Source organism: Haemorhous mexicanus, chromosome 21 (genome assembly GCF_027477595.1).
Source record: "Haemorhous mexicanus isolate bHaeMex1 chromosome 21, bHaeMex1.pri, whole genome shotgun sequence".
Classification (NCBI taxonomy): domain Eukaryota; kingdom Metazoa; phylum Chordata; class Aves; order Passeriformes; family Fringillidae; genus Haemorhous; species Haemorhous mexicanus.
The window spans coordinates 10,067,308-10,088,868 of NC_082361.1; the positions used below are offsets into that span (position 1 = coordinate 10,067,308).

Sequence of the window (21,561 nt, forward strand, 5' to 3'; positions counted from 1 at the left end):
GAATGTCAACAACCACAACAGCAGCACAGGGAGCCCAGCAGAGCTGCCCCATCCTCATGGGAGAATAAGCATCCCTTCGAGGAGGGTGTTTGGCTTTGGGGAGAATGGGGGACATCATGGGTTCCTGGAGCTGGCTGTGACCCCACAGTGGTGCTGGCAGGTCTCTGTGGATGGGGTTAAATGGAGCATCCTGGGTTTCTATGGATGGGGGTGGCCTTTTGAGGGTCAGTGGGAGCACCCCGGGTCCCTGTGATGGGGGTGGCCCTGTGGGGTTCAATGGGAGCATCCCAGGTCCCTGTGATGGGAGCATCCCGAGGGAGCCCCTCAAGTGCCATGTGCCGCTGGCAGGGGCGAGGCGGGGCAGCCCTCGGAGAAGATTTGTGAGGAAAGGTTTGTGGAGAATCGCGTCCCTGCGCTGGGGCAGCCCCGCGGCCCGGCCCGGCCCCGCCGCGCACTCACCCTCACCCTCAGCGGCCCCGGCGCCGTCCCGCCCGTGCCGCCGCCCGCTGCCGGCTCCTGGCGGGGCCGGGCCGGGGCGGAGCCGAGCCGGGAGCGCCGAGCGCGGCCGGGCGGGGCTGCCGCCCCCGCGGCAGGTGCGGGCACAGCATGGCCCAGGCCGAGCGGCTGCGGGTGAGCGGTGGGACCCCGGGCCGGGCCGGCTGAGGGGAGCGCGGCTCTGGGGAGTTCCGGCGGGACGGGGGGTCCGGGCGGGTGTGTCGGGGAGTGTAAGGACTCCTGGGTGGATATGAGCGTCCCTGGGGAGATATGGGGGTCCCTGGGGGTGGTGTGGTGGTCCCGGTGGCGGTATGGGGCCACAGGGGTCCCTGACGGGGTGTGGAGGTGCAGGACGGGTTGTGGGGTCCCTGGGGTGTGTGGGGCCGCGGGGGTCCCTGGCAGGGTGTGGAGGTCCCAGACCGGGTGTGGGGTCCCTGGGGTGTGTGGGGTCCCTGGCAGGGCGTGGGGCCATCGCGGTGCTTCCCATGGGGAGCTGGGTGCTCTGAAGGAGCCCCTGGCGGGTGTGGGCCCACCCAAGGAGGGGGACGGAGGCTCTGCGAGGGGCTCCCGGCAGGTGTGGGGCCCTGGTGGGGTGTGGGGCAGTTCAGGGCTCCCCCGTGGGGATGGGGGCTCTCTGTGGGGTGGTGAAGGGGACCGGGCGGGCGTGGGTGTGGGTGTGGGGTGGCTGCCGGGGCTCGGGGCCCCGTCCAGCCGCGCACCCATCACCGCGCTGCTCCGTGCCCCAGAACAAGCTCGTGGAGCGCTGCGAGCGGATCCAGCTGCAGAGCGCGGCCATCGCCCGGCACGTGGACGAGGTGCTGCCTGCCAAAGACCAGGGTGTCCAGGTGAGTCCCGGGGGCTGGCCCTGCCTGCTCTCTGCTCGCCATTCCCGGAAGGGATGCTCAGCTCCCGGGGGGGGGAAACGTCGGGATGCAGCTGCGGAAATGGAATGCCAGGGTGTGCCGGGAATTCCTGCTTCATTTGCCTAGAAAATGTGATCAGACAATAGTGTGAGTGTACAACAATCAAGCATCCTACTAGGATCAGTGCCTTGGAATTCCTAGGTTTATTTGATTTGTTCCTTGCTGTCACTGAGGATGAGGACAAAGGACCGTGATAGCCTATAGAATCTCGGACTGGTTTGGATTGGAAGGAACCTTAAAGACCCCCCCCCAGTTCCAACCATCTACCATAGGCGGGGACACATCCCACTATCCCAGGTTGCTCTAAGTTCCATCCAACTGGGCCTTGGACACTTGCAGGAATCCAGGGGCAGCCACACCTTCTCTGGGCACCCTGTGCACCTCACCACCCTTGCAAGGAAAATTTCTTCCCAATATCTCATCTAACCCTGCCTTCTGGCAGTGGGAAGCCATTTCCTCTTGTCCCAAGTCCCTTTCCAGCTGTCCCGGAGCCCCTTTAGGCACTGGAAGGGCCTGTAAGTTCTCCCTGGTGACTTTCCTTCAGGCTGAGCACCCACAGCTATCTCAGCCTGTTCTCCTGTTTCTCACCCACAGTGAATCTCTGGAGATTTGCTGAGGGACAGGACTCTGGTCCCTCGCAGGTTGTTGCTTAGGTACCGGGGCTGGCTGAGGAGGCAGTGGGCAGGTTTGGGACTGGTATGGTGCCAGGTCCTGTGGGATCAGTTTACAGAGTAGCACCAATGGCTGAGCCCCAGGAGCACGGGCAGAAGCAGCTGGGGCTCCTCTCGGGGCTGGGGCAGGGCTGATGCTCCTGCTGTGTCCTTGCGTGGCAGAGCGCGGCCAGCGCAGCGCGGGAGCTGGTGGTGCAGAGGCTGCTCCTGGTGGGGAAGGCCTGTGAGAACGAGGAGCAGCGGCTGCTGGAGAGGGTGCACGCCGAGGAGGAGCGGGCACACCAGAGCATCCTCACCCAGCAGGTGCACTGGACAGAGGCTCTGCACAAGCTGGGTGCCCTCCGCACCTACCTGGTGGACATGATCACCAACCTGGATGACCAGGGCCTGCTGGTGAGTACTGTGGGTCAGGCAGCCCAGAGCTGACCTGCTCTTCTTGTTATGGGACTTAAATTCAGAGTTCAGCAGGTGCTGTGCTGCCAGCAGGGAGGCAGAGGTGGGCAGGACGTAAAGAATTCACAGAATCACCAGGTTGGAAGAGACCTTAAAGGTCATCGAGTCCAACCCATGCCCTAACACCTCAACTAAACCCTGGCACCCAGTGCCACATCCAGGCTTTTTTTAAACACATCCAGGGATGGTGACTCCACCACCTCTCTGGGCAGGCCATTTACAGACATTTGCAGGTCTGGCTCAGTGAACCTCCTTGATCTGACCCTAATAAGCCCCGGTGGTTCCTGGAGCATCTGCTCTGCCTGATCCTGCTCTTGCTTGCAATGAGATCCAGAACTACCCAGGTTCAGGTCTCCAAGCTCTGGGCTTGTAGTTGCCCTTAGGCTGGACAGCCAGGACAGCTCTGGGTTGTGAGCTGCTCTTACAATAGTTGTGCCACCAGTTTTCTAGTGTCTAGTTTAATCAAAACTGACCCTTGGAAACACCTGCAGCTCTTCTGGAAAGCCCCCTGTGTTGCCTGGCTTAGCACTGTTAGGGATATTTGCCGTGCAAAGCAGCCTGTGCTTCCCCTTGCTCAGTTCCTTCTCTGGTTATTGAATCATCTGGGTTCACCCAAGTGATTCCTCTCGTTTTAGATGTGAGCAGGACCTCTGCCTTGCCACCACCATGCTCAGCTTCTCCTTCCCATGTGTAAGTTTGTCAGGAGAGGAGCAAGAGTTTGGCTTGGAAAACAGACCCAGTCCCATGGAAAGAGGGCAGATGCTCCTTTGGTGGGAAAGGCACTTCCTGTCCTGCCCCAGCACCTCAGTATGCTGGGCCGTAGCTGCGCCATAAAGAGGAGAGGTTGGAGACCAGGATCCATCAGCTGCCTGTGGCAGAGAGCAGCCACACCCTCAGTTTCTCCTTTTGGAAGGGAATTAGGGGTTCATGTGTTCTCCATCTTGGGCTGTCAGTGTTGGTCCTTGTGCCTATCTGAAATCAACACATTCCATGCCACAGGAAAGCTGAAGGCATGCTAAGTGCACTGCTTGGATTTGAGCAGGGATCAGGTATTTTCTTATCACTTTAGTGTACCTTGAGAGTGCCTCATGCCCAGCAGGTACAGAAACAAATGGCACTGACCATGAGGTCACCTTACTCTTGGCTTAGTCCCTCTGCAGCCTCCCTCCTTTGCTGGAAGCCCTGGGGTTGTTTGCTGGGAGCACAGGCTGTTCCTGCAGCCTGCCCTAGTGGGGTGGGGACAGAGAGGGAACAGCAGACAGTGTCCCAGCCACACGTGCAATGCGTTGCCTTCAGCCATTCCTACTCATTTTCAGAGCTGGGAATGCTGCAGCTGAAGAAAATGGATGTTGGATGCTCCTGCTGCTCCCCAGAGCTGGGGTTGGGATGAGGAATGGCTTCTCTGGGTCAGGAAGGGGAATGCTGCTCCCCAGGCCCTGGGCTTGCTGTGTTTGGGGTGTCTTCTGTGGGGATTTAAGCTCTGATGACTCTTTTTCTCCTTGTCCCCAGTGTTCAGAACAAGAGATCTTCGAGAGGTCAGTACCTGGCTGCTCCTAGTCCTTCCCCTGACCCTGCTTCAAGCTTTCCCTGCTCCTGCTCCACACCTGCATCCCCACAACTCCTGTGCTGTGTGCCATGACTCAGGCACCCCATGACGTCTCCTTTGTCCCTCGTGCTGCTTTTGTTGTGGACGAGGACAGAGCACAGAGATGCCAGCGTGGCCTCTTGTCTCTGCTCCCTGTGCTGCACCTGGGGATGCTCCATGTGCTTTCCCAGATCAGCAGCCCTTGCTTATGGGAGAATTTCTGCAGCTTCTTAGAAAACCACAGGGCTTGCTGGGGGATGGAGCAGGCCTGTGCCAGGCTGTTGGCGGCAGGTGGGATGGTCTGTGCTCCATGTAGGGGGTGGCTGGCACAGCATTTCCCCAGCTCTGCTTGGGCAGGGAGAGCCAGGTGCAGGTCCCAGTGTCCCCAACAGCCCTGTCACTGACACTGGGCTGCCCTTCCTGAGGAAGCACCTTGGTGGCTGTGCTTCTATTTAATCTATTTCATTTTATTTAAGTCATTTATTTCTGTGACTGCTGTGAGGGTGCTGGCCCTGGCTGCACTGTGCTGCCCAGAGGGCCTGTGGGGGTATTTGTGCCTGTGGAGAGTATGGAATATGCCCCAGCACATCCCCAGCAGCCTGTGCCACAGCCTGTCCTCACAACCAGAAGTTCTGCAGGCCACAGAGCCAGCAAAGCCCTGGCTCTGTGCTGGGTGAAATCTTTGTGCCCAAACTCTGGGGCTCTGGCAAGAGAGGGAAATCTGATTCTCTGCATGTTCATTGTGCTCCCCTGGTACCCTGATGGCCGCTCTGAGACACGTTTATTTACCCTGTGTCTGCTGAGTGAGGAGCTGTTGACTCAGGCTGCTGGGATGTGTTTTACAACACTGCAGCCCTTTCACCAGGAACTGTAAGCAGAGCCAACCAAAAATATCACTCAGGGTGAGAGCTGGCCCAGACAGCCCTGCTGTGGTCTTTCTGCAGCCAGAACTCCTCTTTAACCTCTGCCGTACCTCCTTGTAATCTTTTAAACACCTCCCAGCACAATAAATCATTGTATTTTGAAACAACTCCTGTTTTCCTTTGCTAGGACGGAGGTGGCGGAGGGAATCTTGGAGCCACAGGAGTCCCTGAAGTTAAACTTTAATCAGAGCTGTGTTCAGAGTCCACTGCTGCATCGACTGTGGGCCTGTGCTGTGCTCTGCTGTCTCACAGGTCAGTGTCTTGCTCAGATCTCTCATGCTCCAGGGATTCCTGCACCCTCACTCGTGTTGTGCCCAGAGAAACACCCTCATGCTGTGTCCGAACTTCCTCATGCTGTGTCCTGCCCCTCTGCTCTCCCAGCCCCTGCTTGTTTCTTGGAGCCCATTCAGGGAGGCAGCAGCAGCTGTGGGAGATGTAGGGGGTGGCTCCAAGCAGTTGTGGCTCAGGGAAGAGCTGGAGTTTGAAAAGATTGTGTGTTTTATCAGCTCTGTGGCTTTAATGTTGTGTGGTTTCTTTTGCTGTTTCCTGAGTCTCTGGGGGACAGCAGTGAAGCTGATGCTGCTGTGGGAATCTCTGTCACAGAAATCTCTGTTCAAAACGTTTAGCATTGGGCTGCTGGGGACTTGGAGAGGGTGATTTCTTCTGGGGGGTGTCTGTGATACTGTCCAGTGCAGGGGATAGTGAGTAGATGGAGCAGTGTTCTGATCACAGGCTGAGGTTGTGGCTTGCACGAGCTGGTGGTTCTAGAGGTGTTTGTGCTCTGGCTCAGTCCCTGCTGTACAGCTGAGGCTGCACTGGAGGCATTTGCCAGGCCACTGACAGGCTCTGGGACTGGTTTACCTGGTTGGTGCTGCCTGTGTTAAGCAGGGAAAGACATTTTTCCTCTGGCTGTGATGTGCTTGAATGGCTGGTTGTGAAATGTTTGCTTTTACTCTGGTTTCAGTCTGTTGTTAGAGTATTTCAAATGCTTTTTTTGTTTCTCAGAGATGGCAATATCCTTTGTAATTTGGCTTGTGAACAATCCCTAGGGTGGTTTTCCCAAAGCTGCTGTACAAGTTCTGATTTCTGCTCATCTTGCTGTGATTCTGATGAGCTGTTTCCAGTTTTTCCCTGTTTCCAGACCCATCTCCAAAGTCTTCACTACAGGCTTTTATTGCTCTCATGGTTTTAAGTATTAGCTTGAGAGTCTATGCCTATCAAGCACTACCATCATGTGTTTATCTACTGCAAACTCTGGTGTTGCTCTCCTTTTGTGATTCATTTCCCTCTTTGGGATCTGTGAGTGCTGGCAGTTGAGGAAAGTGTCCCTGCAGGGGGTTGGGACTAGGTGATCTTTAGGGTCCCTTCCAGGCCAAATCACTCTGTGATTCTGTGCCAGTCCCTGCAGTGGTGCATGGGCAGTGTCACAGAATCCCAGAATTGTTCAGGTTGGAAAAGATCTCTAAGACCATCCAATCCAACTTGTGATCACCTTCTTGTCACCCAGCCCAGAACACTGACTGCCAGGTCCAGTTGTGCCTTGGACCCCGCCAGGGATGGTCATTCCACCACCTCCCTGGGCAGTCCCTTCCAGTATTTAACAGCCCATTCAGTGAAGAAATTCTTCCTGAAAGAATCAGTGCAGCAGGTTCTCAATGTTCAGAGCTGTGGAGTCAAGCAGAAGCCTTTCCCTAATTTTCTTTGCTGTGACAGAATTTTTGTAAGGATTCCTTTCCCAACAGTATCCTTGTGAAATGTAATGACTTTAGGGCATTTGATTCTTGCAGTGGGTGTGCTGATGCACTTATTACACGGGAATTTAATTCTCTTTGGGTTTTTTTGAGTGTGTGGTTACATTTCACATGTCATTACTGCATTCTGAGGATGCCTGGTGTATCCTTGTGGATCTCCTCCGTCCCCAGGCCACTCTGGACCAAGCCTTAGAGATTTAATATTAACAGCAGTGGTCTGAGCTTGCCTTAAGACACAGTAATGTGAAGTGTCACTCTGTGGTCCCTTCTCCCAAAGGCAGGTGAGCAGGTGGCTTTCTTGTTTATTTGCTTGAAAACAGAAAATTCCAAGCCTTGATGGCTCACTCCATAACCTCTAAAATACTTGGAAAGCAGCTGCAAAAGGGCCTCTTTTTCACTCTCAAAGATAAACATGATTCCTTTGATGCCTTCACCTGGCATCCAGCTTCCTGTATCACTTCTGTGTGGGGTTGGCAGCTTCTTCCTTGCACCACAAGATGATGTAAATCTCCTGGCATCATTTTGGGAGGGATCTCAGTTCATGGGAACCTGGATTTTTAAAAGCATCCAGATGTGCTGCAGCTCACACAAATGTGCTTCCCAGAGCTGTTAACCATGGGAATTTATTGTCCCAGTATCCCTCATGTCCCAAGGCCACCCTGATGGATACAGGACACAGAGAAAATAGATTTGGGGGCGAGATGAATTCCCAGTGGAATCATTCATCAGAAGTATGTATGAAAATCCAGCTTTAATCATGACAAAACACTTGTGTGAAGGGCAAAATGTGCTGATCTGAATTACTGTGCTGTTATTTTGCCAGCACTTCCCCTCCCTCAGATGCTCCCCTGGAACTGCAGCTCCACAGCAGAGCAGTGTGGGTGTCACTGGGGTGGTGTTTCTCCACATGGATCACCAGGATGCAGCCCTAGGTCAGCTGTGTGTGGCACAACAGGAGGTTTAGTGCCCTCCTTCTGCCAGAGGAAGATAAAGTCTGGTACTGCTGCGTTTTCTATGAATTCAGAGCAGCTTTGGCTTCCTGGAAAGCCGCCCTGCACAGCAGCAGCGTGGGCAGCCCCAGAGCCCTGTGGAGAGCTCAGCTTTGGCTGCTGTGTGGGGAAATCATCAGATGAATGAGGCTGGCAGCTCCTGCTGAAGGAAGTGCTGCTGGCTTCAGCTCCTTTTTGGGCTCACTCTTGCTTGCCATAACTCCTCCCTAACATGCACAGGTGCATGGCACTGATTTGCAAAGGGATAATTCAGCCTCTGTTCATCTGCCAGGGAGCACCTGGGCAGGTGCAGCCTGAGGGAGCCCTGGAGCATTGCTGCTGCTGGGTGCAGTTTGCTGCTAGAGGGATTCTGACCTGGATCCTGGATCAGGTCTGGGCTCTGGGATGACCCTGTTGAGGTCATCCTTTGGTTCTTGAAGGGCTCATCGTGCTGTGGTCTGGATGCTGAGCAGAGGGTGTTGAGCAATGGCTGGCACTGGCATGATAGGGTAGAGCTGCTGTCAGGGATGGCAGAGCCACTGAGTCACCCCTCCAGCCCTGATTCCATGGTGGTTTAAGACCTAAAATGAATAAAGTGAGGGTGGGGGAAGGCAGGGCAAGGAGGGGCACTGCTGGCAGGAACTGGGTCTCCTCAGGAGCAGATGAGTCCGCTGGGCATCAGCCTCACCCCTGCTTCACCAGTTTAGGGACTGAGGGACACACTTCTGCAGTTCCACAGCCTGCAGACCCACAGAGGGGTCTCAGGGGAAAGCATGCAGCCAGGGCAGGGTACCATGATCTTAGAGATCTTTTCCAACTTTGACAGTCCTTTGATTCCATGATTTTGAAGTGGTGTAGACAGAGGGTGCTGTGTCCTCTGACCACCCTGGGCTGGTACTGGCTGGGTTTGTGCAGCTGGGCACCCTCTTAATTAACAGCTAAGCCAGGTCCAGTCACAGCCATGCTCAGCTCTAAGCCTGGTGCCAGCTCCCTGTGCGGCTCCCAGCACCTCAGGGTAGGTTGATCAACACCTGGGGCTTTGGGCTTTGTAGCAGGAAAGAGATTTCCCTGCCCGGCCCTCTCCAGTCCTGTTTTTCCAGCTTTGCAGGTTTTCTGCACACAGCCCTCCCAGTCTTGCCAGGTTCTTGGCTTCCCTGGCTGGGGGAGGAGCAGCCAGGTCCTGCTCACCCACTGTGGGGGTGGGAAAGGACAGGAACTAGGTTTGGATCTCTCCCAAAAGTAGGGTGAGCCAAACCTGCTAAGTTCTGTTCTGTGGGGAGTCAGGCCAGGGTCAGAGGAAAATGACCAGGGCCTTTAGTGCAAGGTGGAGACATGTCTGGTGAGTCTGGGCTTTGGTGAATCTCTGCCTTGTTCTGGCCCTGGCTGAGAGGAGAAGCTGTGGCACCCAGCCTGAGCCCCCAGCATTGTCACCCTGGGGAGCAGAGGGGCCCCAGGAGCGGTGTGTGAGGAGAGGGTGGTTGTGCTTGTGGTTCTCACAGCCATGACTACCTCAGGTGGTTCAGGTGGTGGCCACTGCGTCAGTGCTCATCGTGTGGCTTCTCTTGCAGGCTCACAGGAGATTCACATCGATGAGAAAACCCTGAGCCCCCACCTCAGCCTGTCAGAAGACAAGAGAACCCTGACCTTCAGCCCCAAGAAAGCAAAGGTGGACTCGGGCTGCCCCGAGCGGTTTGACCACTGGCCCAACGCTATGGCCACTGCACCTTTCCACTCGGGGGTGTGTGCCTGGAAGGTCAGCGTGGAGCAGAGCTGTGCCTACAAGCTGGGGGTTTGCTACAGCTCCGTGCCCAGGAAGGGCTCTGCCAACGAAGGCCGCCTGGGCTTCAACGCTGCCTCCTGGGTGTTCTCACGCTACGATAAAGAATTCCGGTTCCTGCACGCGGGGCAGCCCCAGCCCGTGGAGCTGATCAAGGCCCCGGCAGAGATCGGGGTCCTGCTGGACTTTGCAGGGGGGGAGCTGCTCTTCTACGACCCTGACTCCTGCACCATCCTCTTCTCCCACCGCCAGGCCTTCCTGGAGCCCGTGTTCCCTGTGTTTGCTGTGGCACACCAGAGCATCTCGCTCGGCCGTGTGTGACTGTGTGTGCTCTGCAGTGCCTGGGGGAAGGGAGCCCGGGCAGAGCTGTGGGCTGTGTCCAGGGCCCTTCAGACAACACCTGCCTTCACACTACACCTGTCCTCGTGTGTTCTCTGCAACTTTCCTCTTGTCCCAGAGCCTACACTCTGTGCTGGGCTGAGGGGTCTGGGATTGCCTGCCTGGGCCAGCTGCTCCTAGGTGAATTGTGTGATTTCTGCCCCACCAAAGGCAGCTTTCCAGTCTGCTGGTGGGCTGGAAAAAAAGAGGAGAAATAGTGAGAGATATGTATGGAGAAATGGCAGGGAGGAGGCCTGTGGAAAGGGACACAGTGTGCTCTACAACTTGGCAGGAGGGTGGAGCTGGGGTGGGGGGGGGTCAGGCTCTGCTCCCAAGCAATGCTGAAAGGACAAGAGGAAATGGCTTCAAGTTGTGCCAGGAGAGGTTTAGGTTGGATCATGGAGAAAATTCCTTCACTGGAAGGGTGGTCAGGCCCTGGCACAGGCTGCCCAAGGCAGCGATGGAGTCACCAGCCCTGGAGGGGTTTAAAAGGCATTGTGGATGTGGCACTTGAGGACATGGTTTCATGGTGGCCTAGGCAGTGTTGAGGGAACAGCTGGACTCCATCCTAAAGGTCTTTTCCAACTTAAATGATTCTGTGATTCCCTGACTGGGACGCAGCTGGAGGTGCTTTTGGGAGGAGCTACCCCATTGCAGAGCAGGGACAGCACAGGGGGCTGTCCCCTGTGGGGGAACCATGCTGGGAGAGGGGCAGTGCTGAGGGGCTGTGGCCGTGTCCAGGCAGAGGAACAAGCAAAGACCATCAGAAAGAAACCAAAACTGAGTGTCCCAAGGCAGTGGGGTTTGAGTGTAACATGGTGCAAACATGGGGAGCTGATGGCAGCAGGCAGGGAGGAAGGAGAGGTGTAGGCCTGGAGTTGAGCCAGAGAAAGGGGTTCAAAATAATCTTTAAAGGGTTATCATTATTTCTCACTACCTAAATCAGTAAAGTTTGTTAATTGGCAGTTCATTAAGTGAAATTGCCCAGCTCCAAGCTGGTTTGCCCACAGCAGGAGGCCTGCAGGCACCTCCTGCCTGCCTACCACTGTTGGGAAGGGGGGGATGTTGGTGAGGTGGCAAAGCTGGGGTACCCTGAGGGTGCAGGGCCTGGGCAGGGGTATCCTGGGTGCTCTGTGTGGGCAAACCTTCCCTGGGACAGGGCCACCACTTGCACTCGTGGACGTATAGGCCTGTTGCCGGGGTGAGTGAGAAGGGATAAACCTCAGTCTCTGCCTCCCAGAATGAACCTCTGCAGTGAGCCAGTCCCAGCCCTGCTAGGGGAAGACACCACAGCTGACCTTCTTCTGTGGTGTTTTTAGAGCCATGAAACACATCTGCTCCACTGCTGGGCATCAGAAATGTTTTATTGCATGAACACTCCTCCTGCTCCATAGGCAGCTCAGACTTGCTGCTCTTCCCTGCCCACCTGGCAGCAAGAAATCTCATGGCAGGACAGTTCAGCACTGGCACAGCACTGGACCCCTCCGAACCGCAGCTACTCCTTCTCGATACGAGCCAGGAGGTGGCTGAGCGTGGGCAGGACGTGCTCGGGGGGCACCTCCGGCCCCTCGCCCTGCCCGGCCACCCGCAGCAGGAAGCTGTGCATGCCCGCGGCCCGGGCCGCCCGGTAATCCCGGCTGTAGTCATCCCCGACGTGAGCCGCCTGCTCGGGGCGGGCCCCGCCGAGCCGCAGCGCCTGCTCGAAGATCCTCCCGTCCGGCTTGGCGAAGCCCGCGGCCTCGGAGGTGAGCACGAACTCGAAGTAGTGCCGCAGGTTGCACTGCGAGAGGATGGCTTCCAGCCGGTTGTCGAAGTTGGACACGACTCCCATGCGGAAGCCGAGCTGGCGGCACCGGCTCAGGGTCTCGGCGGCTCCCGGCAGCACCTCCCAGGTGTTGGAGCTGCAGTAGTCGCGGTAGAGCTTCTCTGCCAGCTTCGTCAGGGCTGCCTCGTCCTGCACGCCCGAGAGCCTGAAGCTCTGTTTGACAACATCCAGCCACCACTGCCGGGAGCTGAGCCCCTGGCCGTGGCCGTAGTTGGGGAAGCGCCGGCTCTGGGCTCCGTACACCTCCCGGAAGGAGCGCCCCAGAGCCTCGGGCTGCACCTGCAGCCCCTGGGCCCGGGCCTCGGCCGCATAGCTCTGGCCCACGGGCTGCCGCAGCCGCAGCAGCGTGTCCTTCACGTCCCACGTCAGCAGGCGCAGCCTGAGCATGGCCTCGGCAGCGCCCGGGGACACTGCCGAGCCCCGCGCTGCCACTCACATCCGAGGGCTGCGGGCACCCCAGCCTTTTGTCCACCCCAGTATGAGCGTCGGTGTCCCTCCGGCGGGGCTCAGGGCCCCTCTGGGGTCATCACGGAGACGCGGCAGGGAGGGTAAACCCTGCTCCGAGTGCCGGGGCAAAGTCTGCCAGGCCGGGGCAGTGACACTCCCCACGTGGGTGCCACAGACGGGGCGAGCTGGGGCACCGGGGTTGGGGGTCAGGGGCACGGCCGGGGTGTCTGGGGAGGGCGTCGGGGTCGGGAGCACCGCTGGAACGCAGGTGCAGGCTCAGGGTGTCCCCGCGGGTCCCAGAGGTGCGGGGCGGTGCCAGCGCTCACCGGGCCGAGCTCCCGGTGCGCGGGGGCTGCGGGCTGGGGGGGCGCGCAGTGCCGGGGCCCACCTGCGCCGCTGCCCGGAAGGGCCGCCCCTGCCGGAGAACCCGCCCCTGCCGGAGAACCCGCCCCTCCCGGAATTCCCGCCCCTCCCGGAATTCCCGCCCCTCCCGGAGAACCCGCCCCTCCCGGAGAACCCGCCCCTCCCAGAATTCCCGCCCCTCCCAGAATTCCCGCCCCTCCCGGAATTCCCTCCCATCCCGGAGAACGCGCCCCGGCCGCAATGACCGCACTCAGTGCCGGCCCGCCGCCTCCCGCAGCCAGCGCAGCAGCTGCGGTGTGAAGTAGGTGATGATGATGTCGGCACCTGCGGAGAGACGAGACGCTCCTGCCACCCGGTGGGACACGGGGGATAGGGAGGGGGGACACGGGGGTCGCAGCCTCACCTGCGCGCCTGAAGGCCGTGATCGCCTCCTGCACCGCCGCCTCCAGGCTGAAGGCGCCGGCCTGTGCCCCGTGCCACAGCATGGCGAACTCCCCCGAGACGTGGTACACGGCCAGCGGGTGCGTGGGGTGCTGCGGGAGCGGGTCAGCATCGGGGACAGCCCGGCCCGCACACCCCCGGCGCTCCAGCGCCCGTCCCCGCACACAGAACCCAGAGCCCCTACCCAGAGCCCTCCCTGCCCCGCAGGTCCTCACCCGAGCCTTGACGTCCCTCACGAGGTCCAGGTAGGGCATCCCTGGTTTCACCATCAGCATGTCTGCGCCCTCCCGCACGTCCCGGTCCTGCCACGGCAGCGCAGGGACAAGAACAGCTTGTTTTTGCCCAGGAGTTTGGAGCCGTGGTGGTTTTCCCCAGGAGGGATCACAGGATGCTGTGAGCCCCTCATAGCCAAGGTGGCTGGTGCTCCCCTTGCCACACATGTGGGGCCTGGGGAGAGCTGATGGCTTTGTGTTCCTGCACCAAGCCAAGCAGGGCATGGGGACATGCACTGCACAGTGCACAGCCCTCGGGCACACACTGGGACCAGCTCTGCCAGGCTGGTGGGCCTCGAGTTTCTTTGGCTCGTGGAAGGGGAAACACCATTGACCATTTGCCTCCCAACCTCTTGCTCGCTGCATGCCCTGTGGGGTGCAATCACCCAGGCCCTATGTGAGGGTGTCCCACCCCACAGCCATAACCCCACAGCCCACACTCACCCCACTGGGGGTCCCACCCCACAGCCCACACTCACCCCACTGGGGGTCCCACCCACACTCACCACAGCGCGCACGGCCAGCCCGCGGGCACCCGGGGGCAGCTGGTAACAGCGCCGGTCCCCAAAGGCAGGTTTGGACAGCGCCGCATCCCTGCAGAGGGGCAGAGGGCAGGGGGTGAGGAACCCTTGCCTCCCACCTCCTACAGCTCCAGAAACACGAGGACAGGCCAGGACAAGCATCTGAGCCACTGAGCCAGAGCAAGGGGGCACTGCAGTTCAGCACCCAGGGATTGCTCTGGGACGTCCTACAGGCCCAGGCTGGCCCTGGGAGCTGTTTCAACACCCACTGCCTCCCTCATGCCCAGAGTCTGCGTAAAATTATGTCAGGCTCTTTTCCAAGGTAGATTCCTTGGAGATACCCTGCCGGGGTCAGGCTGTTCTTGGGACAAGGTCTAACAGCTGGCTCAGCTGAAGCTTGCCCCTGAAGTCACCCTGTGGGGCAGCACTGACTGCTGACTTCTCTTGGAAGCTGCAGGCAGCTCCCTCTGCCTGCCTTGCCACCAGCACCCGAGGAGGTCAAGGGTTGGGATGGAAGATCACCCTTCAGTGACCTTGCTGCCAGCCAGCCTCTTCTGGGCAAGTCCTTTTTGCATGGAGAAGTAGAAGTAGGGTGCTGAAAAATGACCAGTGTGGCCCCATGTGCAGCCCAGGCTCTGAGCAAGCCCCTCTCCCAAGTGACTCCCTGGGAATGCACTCCCAGCCAGCCTGGCCCCAGCTGGGCATACCTGGCTGGGGACAGACCCACCTGAAGGGGCCGTAGAAGCATGAAGCAAACTTGGCACTGTAGCTCATCACCGAGACCTGCAGGGCAGAGAGGGGCTGTGAGGGCTGGGAGCTCAGGGCCACATCCCAGTGCTGGGACAGGAGACATTCCCTCCCACAGCCTTACCCTCCCCTGCCAGACATGTGGCACCTCACCACGCCTGGGCATTCCCCTCCAGTGAAGGACATTCCCCTCCTGCGTGTGCCGGGGCAGGGCAATGCCCGTGGTACCAAGGGGAGCTTTGCCCCTCCTGCCACTTGCCCTGTCCCGCTGTGCTGCAGCCTCCCATGGAGGTGGCTTGTGCCTGTGGCACACACAGGCCCCTGGCTCACCTTGTTGCCCAGGTCGTTGGAGATCAGTGCCTGCTTTATGGCTGCAATGCGCCCGTCCATCATGTCCGAGGGGGCCACGATGTGGCAGCCTGCAGGGACAGACAGCACAGGGATGTTGGGAACACTGGAGGCTCAGGTGCTGCCTGGACAGTGCAGAGGAGCACTCCCAGTTAGAGCCAGGCCCAGTCTGCTTTTGAGTCTGCTCAAAGCAGAGAGAGATAGCTCTGTGAGAGCCAAACTGGGGTGTCACTGTCCGGGCTCCCCACCTGCTTTGGCATAAGCCAGCGCCACCTCGGCCAGCCGCTGGCAGCTGAGCTCGTTCTGGATGGTGCCATCCTCACGCAGGATACCTGGGAGACAAACGTGGGGTTACACAGTGGAGGGACAGCTCAGTCCCCAGGGGAGTGTGGCTCTGGGGACAAGCTGAGGAGATGCTCAGAGCAGCAGTAGGGAACTTGATGTGTCAAGGGAGATGGATAAGGACCAGGACCCTGCTGGGGACTGGACACAGCACGTGGTTGCTCCAGGGAAGGCAGAGATAGGGGACACGGAAGGGTGCTCAGACTCAGGGGCCTGATGGAGGGTCTGAACCACCCATGCCTCCCACCCTGTGGTCAAAACCCAGGAGAGATCACCCAGGCTCAACTACAGCAGTACAGGGAAGCCAAGTCTTGTAGCAGGATCTGGCCAGACCCTCAGCAGAAAATGGCAAATCCCAGAGGCTCCCAGAGGCAGAAGGCTCAGAGGCCCCCACTCACCACAGTGCCCGTGCGAGGTGTAAGGGCACAGGCAGACATCGCAGGCAATCAGCAGCTCCGGGAAGGTGGAGTGGATCTTCCTGATGGCCTGGATGGCAGGAGTGCCCTCAGCATCAGCAGCAGAGCCTCTCTCATCCTGTGAGCACACAAACACCTCAGCATGCACAGCTGACACATCCCACTGTCTCCTCTGTGGCAGCAGCTCTGCCCAGGAAGTATTTCCTGAACTGTGGGACCCTGTAAGGCTGGATGGTGGGACCCCACTGAGGGAAAAGGGTGATGGGCAGCTAGGGCAGGTTTTGGGGCCACCTGCAGAGCTCTGGGGACTTTCTGGGTGTCACTGCAATATCCTATCATATCAGAGACCCTGAACTGCTCCTGTTTGATCAGGAGACCACCCCTCACCCAGCCTCCCATTGCTCTGACAGCCCTGTGGCTTTCCCAGCACCTCCACACCCATGCACTGACCTTGTGGACCTTGCTGGGCACTCCAAAGATGAGCACACACTTGAGGCCGTCTTCGACAAGGGGCCGCAGCATCCCCTCCAGCTTGTTCACTCCATACCTGAGCAGGGTAAAGGGAAGCAGCTGCCAGGCACCCAGACCTGCCCCATGGGGACAACTGCACTGGGACTGGGATGCTGCCCTGTGAGCAATCCAGCATCTCCAGGCAGTGGCTGGAGGTACAGGGGAGGTGTTGCCTGAACACTGGGAGGAACAATCTGAGCCCTTATCCGGGGCTCCAGGAGTGCTATCTGCCCGGCAGGGACACTGCTCTGGAGGGATGGGCATACCCTGCCCTTGGATCCCTTATCTTGGTGTCCCTGGTGCAGCTCCAGCTCCCTTCCCCATCGCAGCACTCCTGCCTAAAGCCCTGGGAACATGCAGCAGATGCAGAGGGGAGCTGCCAGTCCACTCACATCCGTGGGATCCAGTGCAGGACCAGATCCCACGTCCTTGCAGAGGTTTTCTGGCTGCTGCTGGAAACCCTTCCAGCCTCCCTGTGTGCCCAGCCCACACAGCCTGGGAGTGCTCTGGGACACAGCCAGTCCCTGGTGCTGTTCCTCCCAGCACTGACACTTTTCCAGCATTCCCTGCATGATTCCCTCCACTCCCTTAGTGGATGAACATTCCCACTTTGCCTGATGCTGAGAGATCTCCAAAGCAGGAACCAGAGGGTTGGAAGCCTCCCCCTGGCTCATGCTCAGGGCATAAATGAACCCTCCCCAGACACAGGGCACAGCAGTGACTGGGGGGCTGGATTCATACCTGGCTTGTCCAGGAAGGCTGGGAATTTGCTCCACGGCATCAGGGCTGTCACTGTGGGAGGTGGATGGGACAGAGACATGAGCACTCAGTGGGAGACGGAAGCCTCTCACCCAGACTTGTCCACAGGAGCTCTGCACCTATTTGAGAGCTCAGGGGGTACAGGGATGGGCTCAGCCAGGTCCATCCCTCCCCTGAGAGCTGGGGCTCACTCACGTCACAAAGATGGGGTAGATGAGGTTGGAGGCATCGAAGGTGGTGGCCGTGCACTGCCAGGAGCGCAGCACGGGGTGGAAGTAGCCGCTGTGGAGAACGGAATCTGCCTGCATGGTGGGCTCTGCTGTCAGGGAAGGAGACTCTGAAACACCAAAACAAACCAGCAGGGCCCTGGTGAGCTGCTGCTCTTGGCACATGTGAGGGGGGGCTGGGATCCAGGCAGCCCCTGCAGGACTGACCCTGTCCCATGCCAGGCCATGAGCTGTAGCCCAGGCAGCTCCACCCCACCTACCCCAGGCACCGTGGGTGCTGCAGGATCCCCATCAGCAGTCACAGCACTTCCCATTAACAGGGGCATCAGTGACTCCTCCCCACAAACCTCCCAGCTCTGTGTATGAAACCTCCATTTCCAGCCACTGACAATCTCCCCCAGCAGAATCACGTTCACCCTTGCAGGTTCCTTTCCCTGAGCCCCAAGAGGGTCATTCTTCATTCATTTTACTTTTCCTTAGTGCTGAGAAATTGTGGTTGTGTATGTATATAGGTTGTGTATCCTACAGAGCTGCTCTGTGTGATCTTTAAGGTCCCTTCCAACCCAAATAATTCCATTATTCTATGTAGCACCACATATTTATGGCTGCAGTGTGAAGGTGCAGTTACAGAAGAGGGGCACCTCCAGGGGCACTGGAGGCATGGGACCATCCAGGGCTCTAAAGTTCTCTCTTGCAGTTAAACAACTCCAGTGGCCACTTACTGCTGGATAAAGAAAACCACGGAGTTGGGCAAAACTGATTTCAGAGGTAACAAAACTTACACATAAATCCATCATTAGCTATCTCATGGCTGAAGGTTCTTCTGTAGCAATGTTTTACTCTCTAGCAGATCTAGTAATAATTCTGTGATCAGCCCATTAAGAATTACATTTCCATGAGGGCTCAATTCCCACCACCATGCTGCTGGTGGATGTGATGGAAGGGGCCGTGGGAAGGGAGCTCTCCGGGGACGAGGTGTTTGGCTGCAGTGCAGAGGAGCAGCAGCACGACCACAACAAGGGATTGTTTGTGCAGAGCAGCTCCAAGGACTGCTGGCTGCTCACACAGGGCCACATCCCCTGAACGCGCTGTGCAGAGGAGCTCGGGTGCCCTGGGAGACAAAGCTCAGTTTCTGCTGAAGAGCTTGGGGTTTTGGGAGCTGAGCTTGAGGGAGATGGGCAGGAGCAGAGCTGAGATGAGATTCTGAAAGAGCAGGTGGATTCCTGTGAGTGTCCTGGGCAGAGCAGGGCTTCCCTAGGGAGATGGAGCAGCCATGGTCCATCCCAGGAGGGACTCCCCAGGCAGTAAACCTCTCTGACCCTCAGCCTGCATCCAAACTCTCTCCAGAGAACAGAGTGGGATCAGAGTCCCCCTGGAGGCACAGCTCCAGCTCCCAACACAGAATCCGGGGGACAAAGTTTTACACCAGAACCCACGACACCAGCCAGTAACAGAGCTGGGTGATGGCTCAGTTCTTCTGGAAAACCTTTAATATAAAGTGTTTCACCTATTTTACACACTCAAGACCCTTAAGATGTTCTAATATGGAGCCAAACTCTGTCAGAGCACCCCAGTGCACAGGACACTTGGAACAAAGGGGAATTGTATTCAGTCCAGGGCTGGAATTGAGCCTCTCATACCCCAAGGAATCGCTTCTGCTTGGGGATGAGGAAAAGTCCCTCTTGGTTACAGGCTTACATGTATAAAAACCCCAATAAAAACATCAGGTGGTGCTCATGGGGGATGCAGAGCAGCTGACAAGAACCTGGCAGCGTCATGACATCCCTGGCAAGCCATTTTTAGCGCTTGGAACGCTGCTGCCCCAGGCCTTGCTCCAGGGAAAGGGGACAGGCCTCGGGTGAACGGAGCTGGCAGCTCCAGCAGGCGCCTGGCTCCAGGCAGGGCTCCAGGCAATGGCAAACAAAGGGCTCAGTGAACAAAACCCACCTCGAGAATCCAAAAAATGCTTTAAACAGTTAATCCCACCAGAGGGAGGGGAGGGGGCCGGGTGGGACCAGCAGCACCTGACTGGATGGGACAGATAGAGGCCACAGCTCCCGAAACCGCGCTCCGGAGGAGGAGGAGACGGACCGGGCGGGATTGCAGTGCCAAGATAAGAGCGGCACGGGTGGGTCCCAGGCTGCTGGGCCGGGTCCTCCTTCCCAGCCCCACGGCCAGGACAAGCTGCTGCTCATGCAGGGCACCCGGCGGGACGAGGGCACCGGGGTGGCACAGCCGGGGACGGCGGGGAAGGAGGGCAGGGCCGTGGAGCGAGGCTGCAGGAGTGTGCCATGGGGGCATTGCGCCGCCCTGGGGTGGGGCTGCTCCTCCCGACATCCCGGCAGAGCAAATTAACCTTTCCCCAGCATTCAGGGCTCAGACCTGACTTTCTAAAGCTCTTTGCTCCGGGCACATCGGAGGAGGTCAAGGACAGGTCGGCAGCACAGTGGCTTCACCTTTGCTCTTTCCACTGGGACCGGTTCAAAGCCGCAGCACCCAAACCCGCAGCTGTGCCCAGCCGGTGCCCGCGGCACTGCCCGGGTGCCTCGCTGCTCTCGAGGGACGGGAAGCGACTTCTCAACGGAGAACCCGGCACACGCCGGCCCTCGGTACCGGCACCGGCCGGACAATGCTCGGGACGGGCTGGAAGCAGACCCGGCGCTGCTCCGGCTCCCGACAGCTCCCCACGAGCTGGGAGAGTTCGTTCCCTCGTCTCGCCTCATCTTGGCAGCAAGAGGTGTCCCAGCATTTCAGGACACCCAAGCACACGTGGCCTCAGACATCATCGCAACCATTTAGCTAAATCCCAGGGACATGCAGGCTCCCAAAATTCCAGCTAGGGACGGGCCGGGGTGTTCTAGGAAAGTGGAGCTCCCCCGGCAGACAACGGAGCTGTGGGTTAATTAACAGCCACTAACGAAGGTCAAGCTTTTACAGGGTTAATTAAGAGCTACCTAAGAAGGTCAAGCTGTTAGGGCAGGTTTCCTGCTCCAGGATGAGAACGGGGATGCTCAGGGGTCTGGAATAACACCCCAGGACAAGCGGGAGCTCAGTACCGACACCAGCTCGCAACATCACACGCTGCTCGGCGCGTCCCCCACCGTTGTCACGGTTACCGAGCAAAAACCGAGCAAAACTGAGCAAAACCCGGGCTGTCCTTGCTGCGTTACCCGGGGCTGCCCTTCCTGCCAGCACCCAAGCCCGGCCGGGCCCCCTCCCTGGAGTCATTCTCCGGCAGCCCTGCAAGGGGCCGAGGTCGGGGACCGGAGGAGGGGCGGACGCCCCGGCCCCAGCTCCGGTGCCCGCTCCCAGCCCCGCTCCCCGTTCGATTCCCGGTCCCGGTCCCGGCACTCACCGACCGACGCGTCCGCTCCAGCCGTGCGACAGTGTCCTCGATTTACATAACCACGCCCATAATCAGCATAGCCCCGCCCCGCGCGGAGGGGCTGGCGGGAAGTCTCGCGGCGGAGCGCGGGAAAGGCGGCGCGGGGGAATGGGAGCGATGGCGGAGTAGGGATTTGGGGTCTGCAGCAGGGATGGGCCCGGGGGGACACGGGGCACTGCCTCGGGGTGCTGCGGGGGCAGGCTCTGGGTGCTGGGGCCAAGCAATCCAGTTCCAGGGTGCTGTAGGGGCGCCTGGAGCCAAGTTTGGGGGTGCTGCAGGGGGACTCAGAGCCAGATTCTGGGGTTCTGGGGGGCATGGAGCAGGGCTTTGGGGTGCTGGGGGGCCAGAAGGCAGGTTTTGGGGGTTCATGGAGGCGGGAGCAAAGCTCTGGAGTGCTGCAGGACCCAGAGACAGGTTTTGGAGTGCTGAGGGGAACATGGAGCAGGGTTTTGGGGTGCTGGAGGTCTATGCAGTCCAGTTCTAGGGTGCTGTGGGATGACCTGGAGCCAGGTTTTAGGATTCTGGAGTGGCTGGGGCAGGGCATTGGGCTGCTGTGAGGGTTTGGAGTGCTGCATTGTTTGGTTTAAGGAGCATAGCTGAGAGGCTGTGGTGGTGTGGGGCAGGGTTTGGGGTGTTGCAGAGGCACCTGGAGCTGGGCTTTGGGGTGCTGGGGGAAGCCCAGACCCCTGCCTTGGTTTCTCAGAGCAGGGGAGAGGCCAGGATCAGGTTTAGTGCCGGACATTCTGCAGCTCCCCCACCAAAGCATCATTCCCTGGCTTGCTCCAGTGCAGAAACCCTGGATCCAGATCCTGGATCTTCCCCCCAGCCTGGAACCTCTCCCTGGAGTGAGGGGGAGCTGACAGCTCCTTCCTCCAGCAAACATCAGTGACCTGGAAATCCCCTCCTTCTTTCCACAGTCCCTCCCTCCTCTCACACTGAGGCCACGTTGCCGCAGCCTTCATCCTCCCCTCATCTTCCCCCATGTCAGCTGCTCCAGACACCATTTCCCAGAG

General features: G+C 58.8%; 3 protein-coding genes across 3 annotated transcripts; 1 reads left to right on the top strand and 2 right to left on the bottom strand.

The window, feature by feature from the left end:
* Positions 1-536: 536 nt before the first annotated feature.
* Positions 537-9,981, top strand: BSPRY (B-box and SPRY domain containing). Its single transcript, XM_059865121.1, has 6 exons — positions 537-630; positions 1,242-1,340; positions 2,252-2,482; positions 4,052-4,077; positions 5,178-5,302; positions 9,359-9,981. The coding sequence occupies exons 1-6, from the start codon at positions 607-609 to the stop codon at positions 9,886-9,888; spliced, it is 1,035 nt and encodes a 344-aa protein (XP_059721104.1). The 5' UTR covers positions 537-606; the 3' UTR covers positions 9,889-9,981.
* A 1,307-nt stretch (positions 9,982-11,288) lies between these two features.
* Positions 11,289-12,658, bottom strand: HDHD3 (haloacid dehalogenase like hydrolase domain containing 3). Its single transcript, XM_059865122.1, has one exon. The coding sequence runs from the start codon at positions 12,155-12,157 to the stop codon at positions 11,441-11,443; it is 717 nt and encodes a 238-aa protein (XP_059721105.1). The 5' UTR covers positions 12,158-12,658; the 3' UTR covers positions 11,289-11,440.
* Positions 12,659-12,750: 92 nt separating this feature from the next.
* Positions 12,751-20,579, bottom strand: ALAD (aminolevulinate dehydratase). The gene is made up of 12 exons (XM_059865217.1): positions 20,519-20,579; positions 17,132-17,273; positions 16,919-16,969; positions 16,118-16,214; positions 15,650-15,785; positions 15,158-15,241; positions 14,892-14,980; positions 14,542-14,597; positions 13,800-13,887; positions 13,237-13,323; positions 12,984-13,113; positions 12,751-12,904 (listed from the first exon to the last, which is right to left on the bottom strand). The coding sequence occupies exons 2-12, from the start codon at positions 17,242-17,244 to the stop codon at positions 12,831-12,833; spliced, it is 1,005 nt and encodes a 334-aa protein (XP_059721200.1). The 5' UTR covers positions 17,245-17,273; positions 20,519-20,579; the 3' UTR covers positions 12,751-12,830.
* Between the last annotated feature and the right edge of the window lie 982 nt (positions 20,580-21,561).

Coding starts and splice junctions, on each gene's coding strand:
- BSPRY (XM_059865121.1), top strand. CDS start 607: ATGGCCCAGGCCGAGCGGCTGCGG. Junction 2,483..4,051: donor TGGATGACCAGGGCCTGCTG/GTGAGTACTGTG, acceptor CCTTGTCCCCAG/TGTTCAGAACAAGAGATCTT. Junction 4,078..5,177: donor GAACAAGAGATCTTCGAGAG/GTCAGTACCTGG, acceptor TTCCTTTGCTAG/GACGGAGGTGGCGGAGGGAA.
- HDHD3 (XM_059865122.1), bottom strand. CDS start 12,157: ATGCTCAGGCTGCGCCTGCTGACGTGGGACGTGAAGGACACGCTGCTG.
- ALAD (XM_059865217.1), bottom strand. CDS start 17,244: ATGCAGGCAGATTCCGTTCTCCACAGCGGCTACTTCCACCCCGTGCTG. Junction 16,215..16,918: donor AGCCTTCCTGGACAAGCCAG/GTATGAATCCAG, acceptor TACCCTGCTCAG/GTATGGAGTGAACAAGCTGG. Junction 12,905..12,983: donor CACGGCCTTCAGGCGCGCAG/GTGAGGCTGCGA, acceptor GTCTCTCCGCAG/GTGCCGACATCATCATCACC.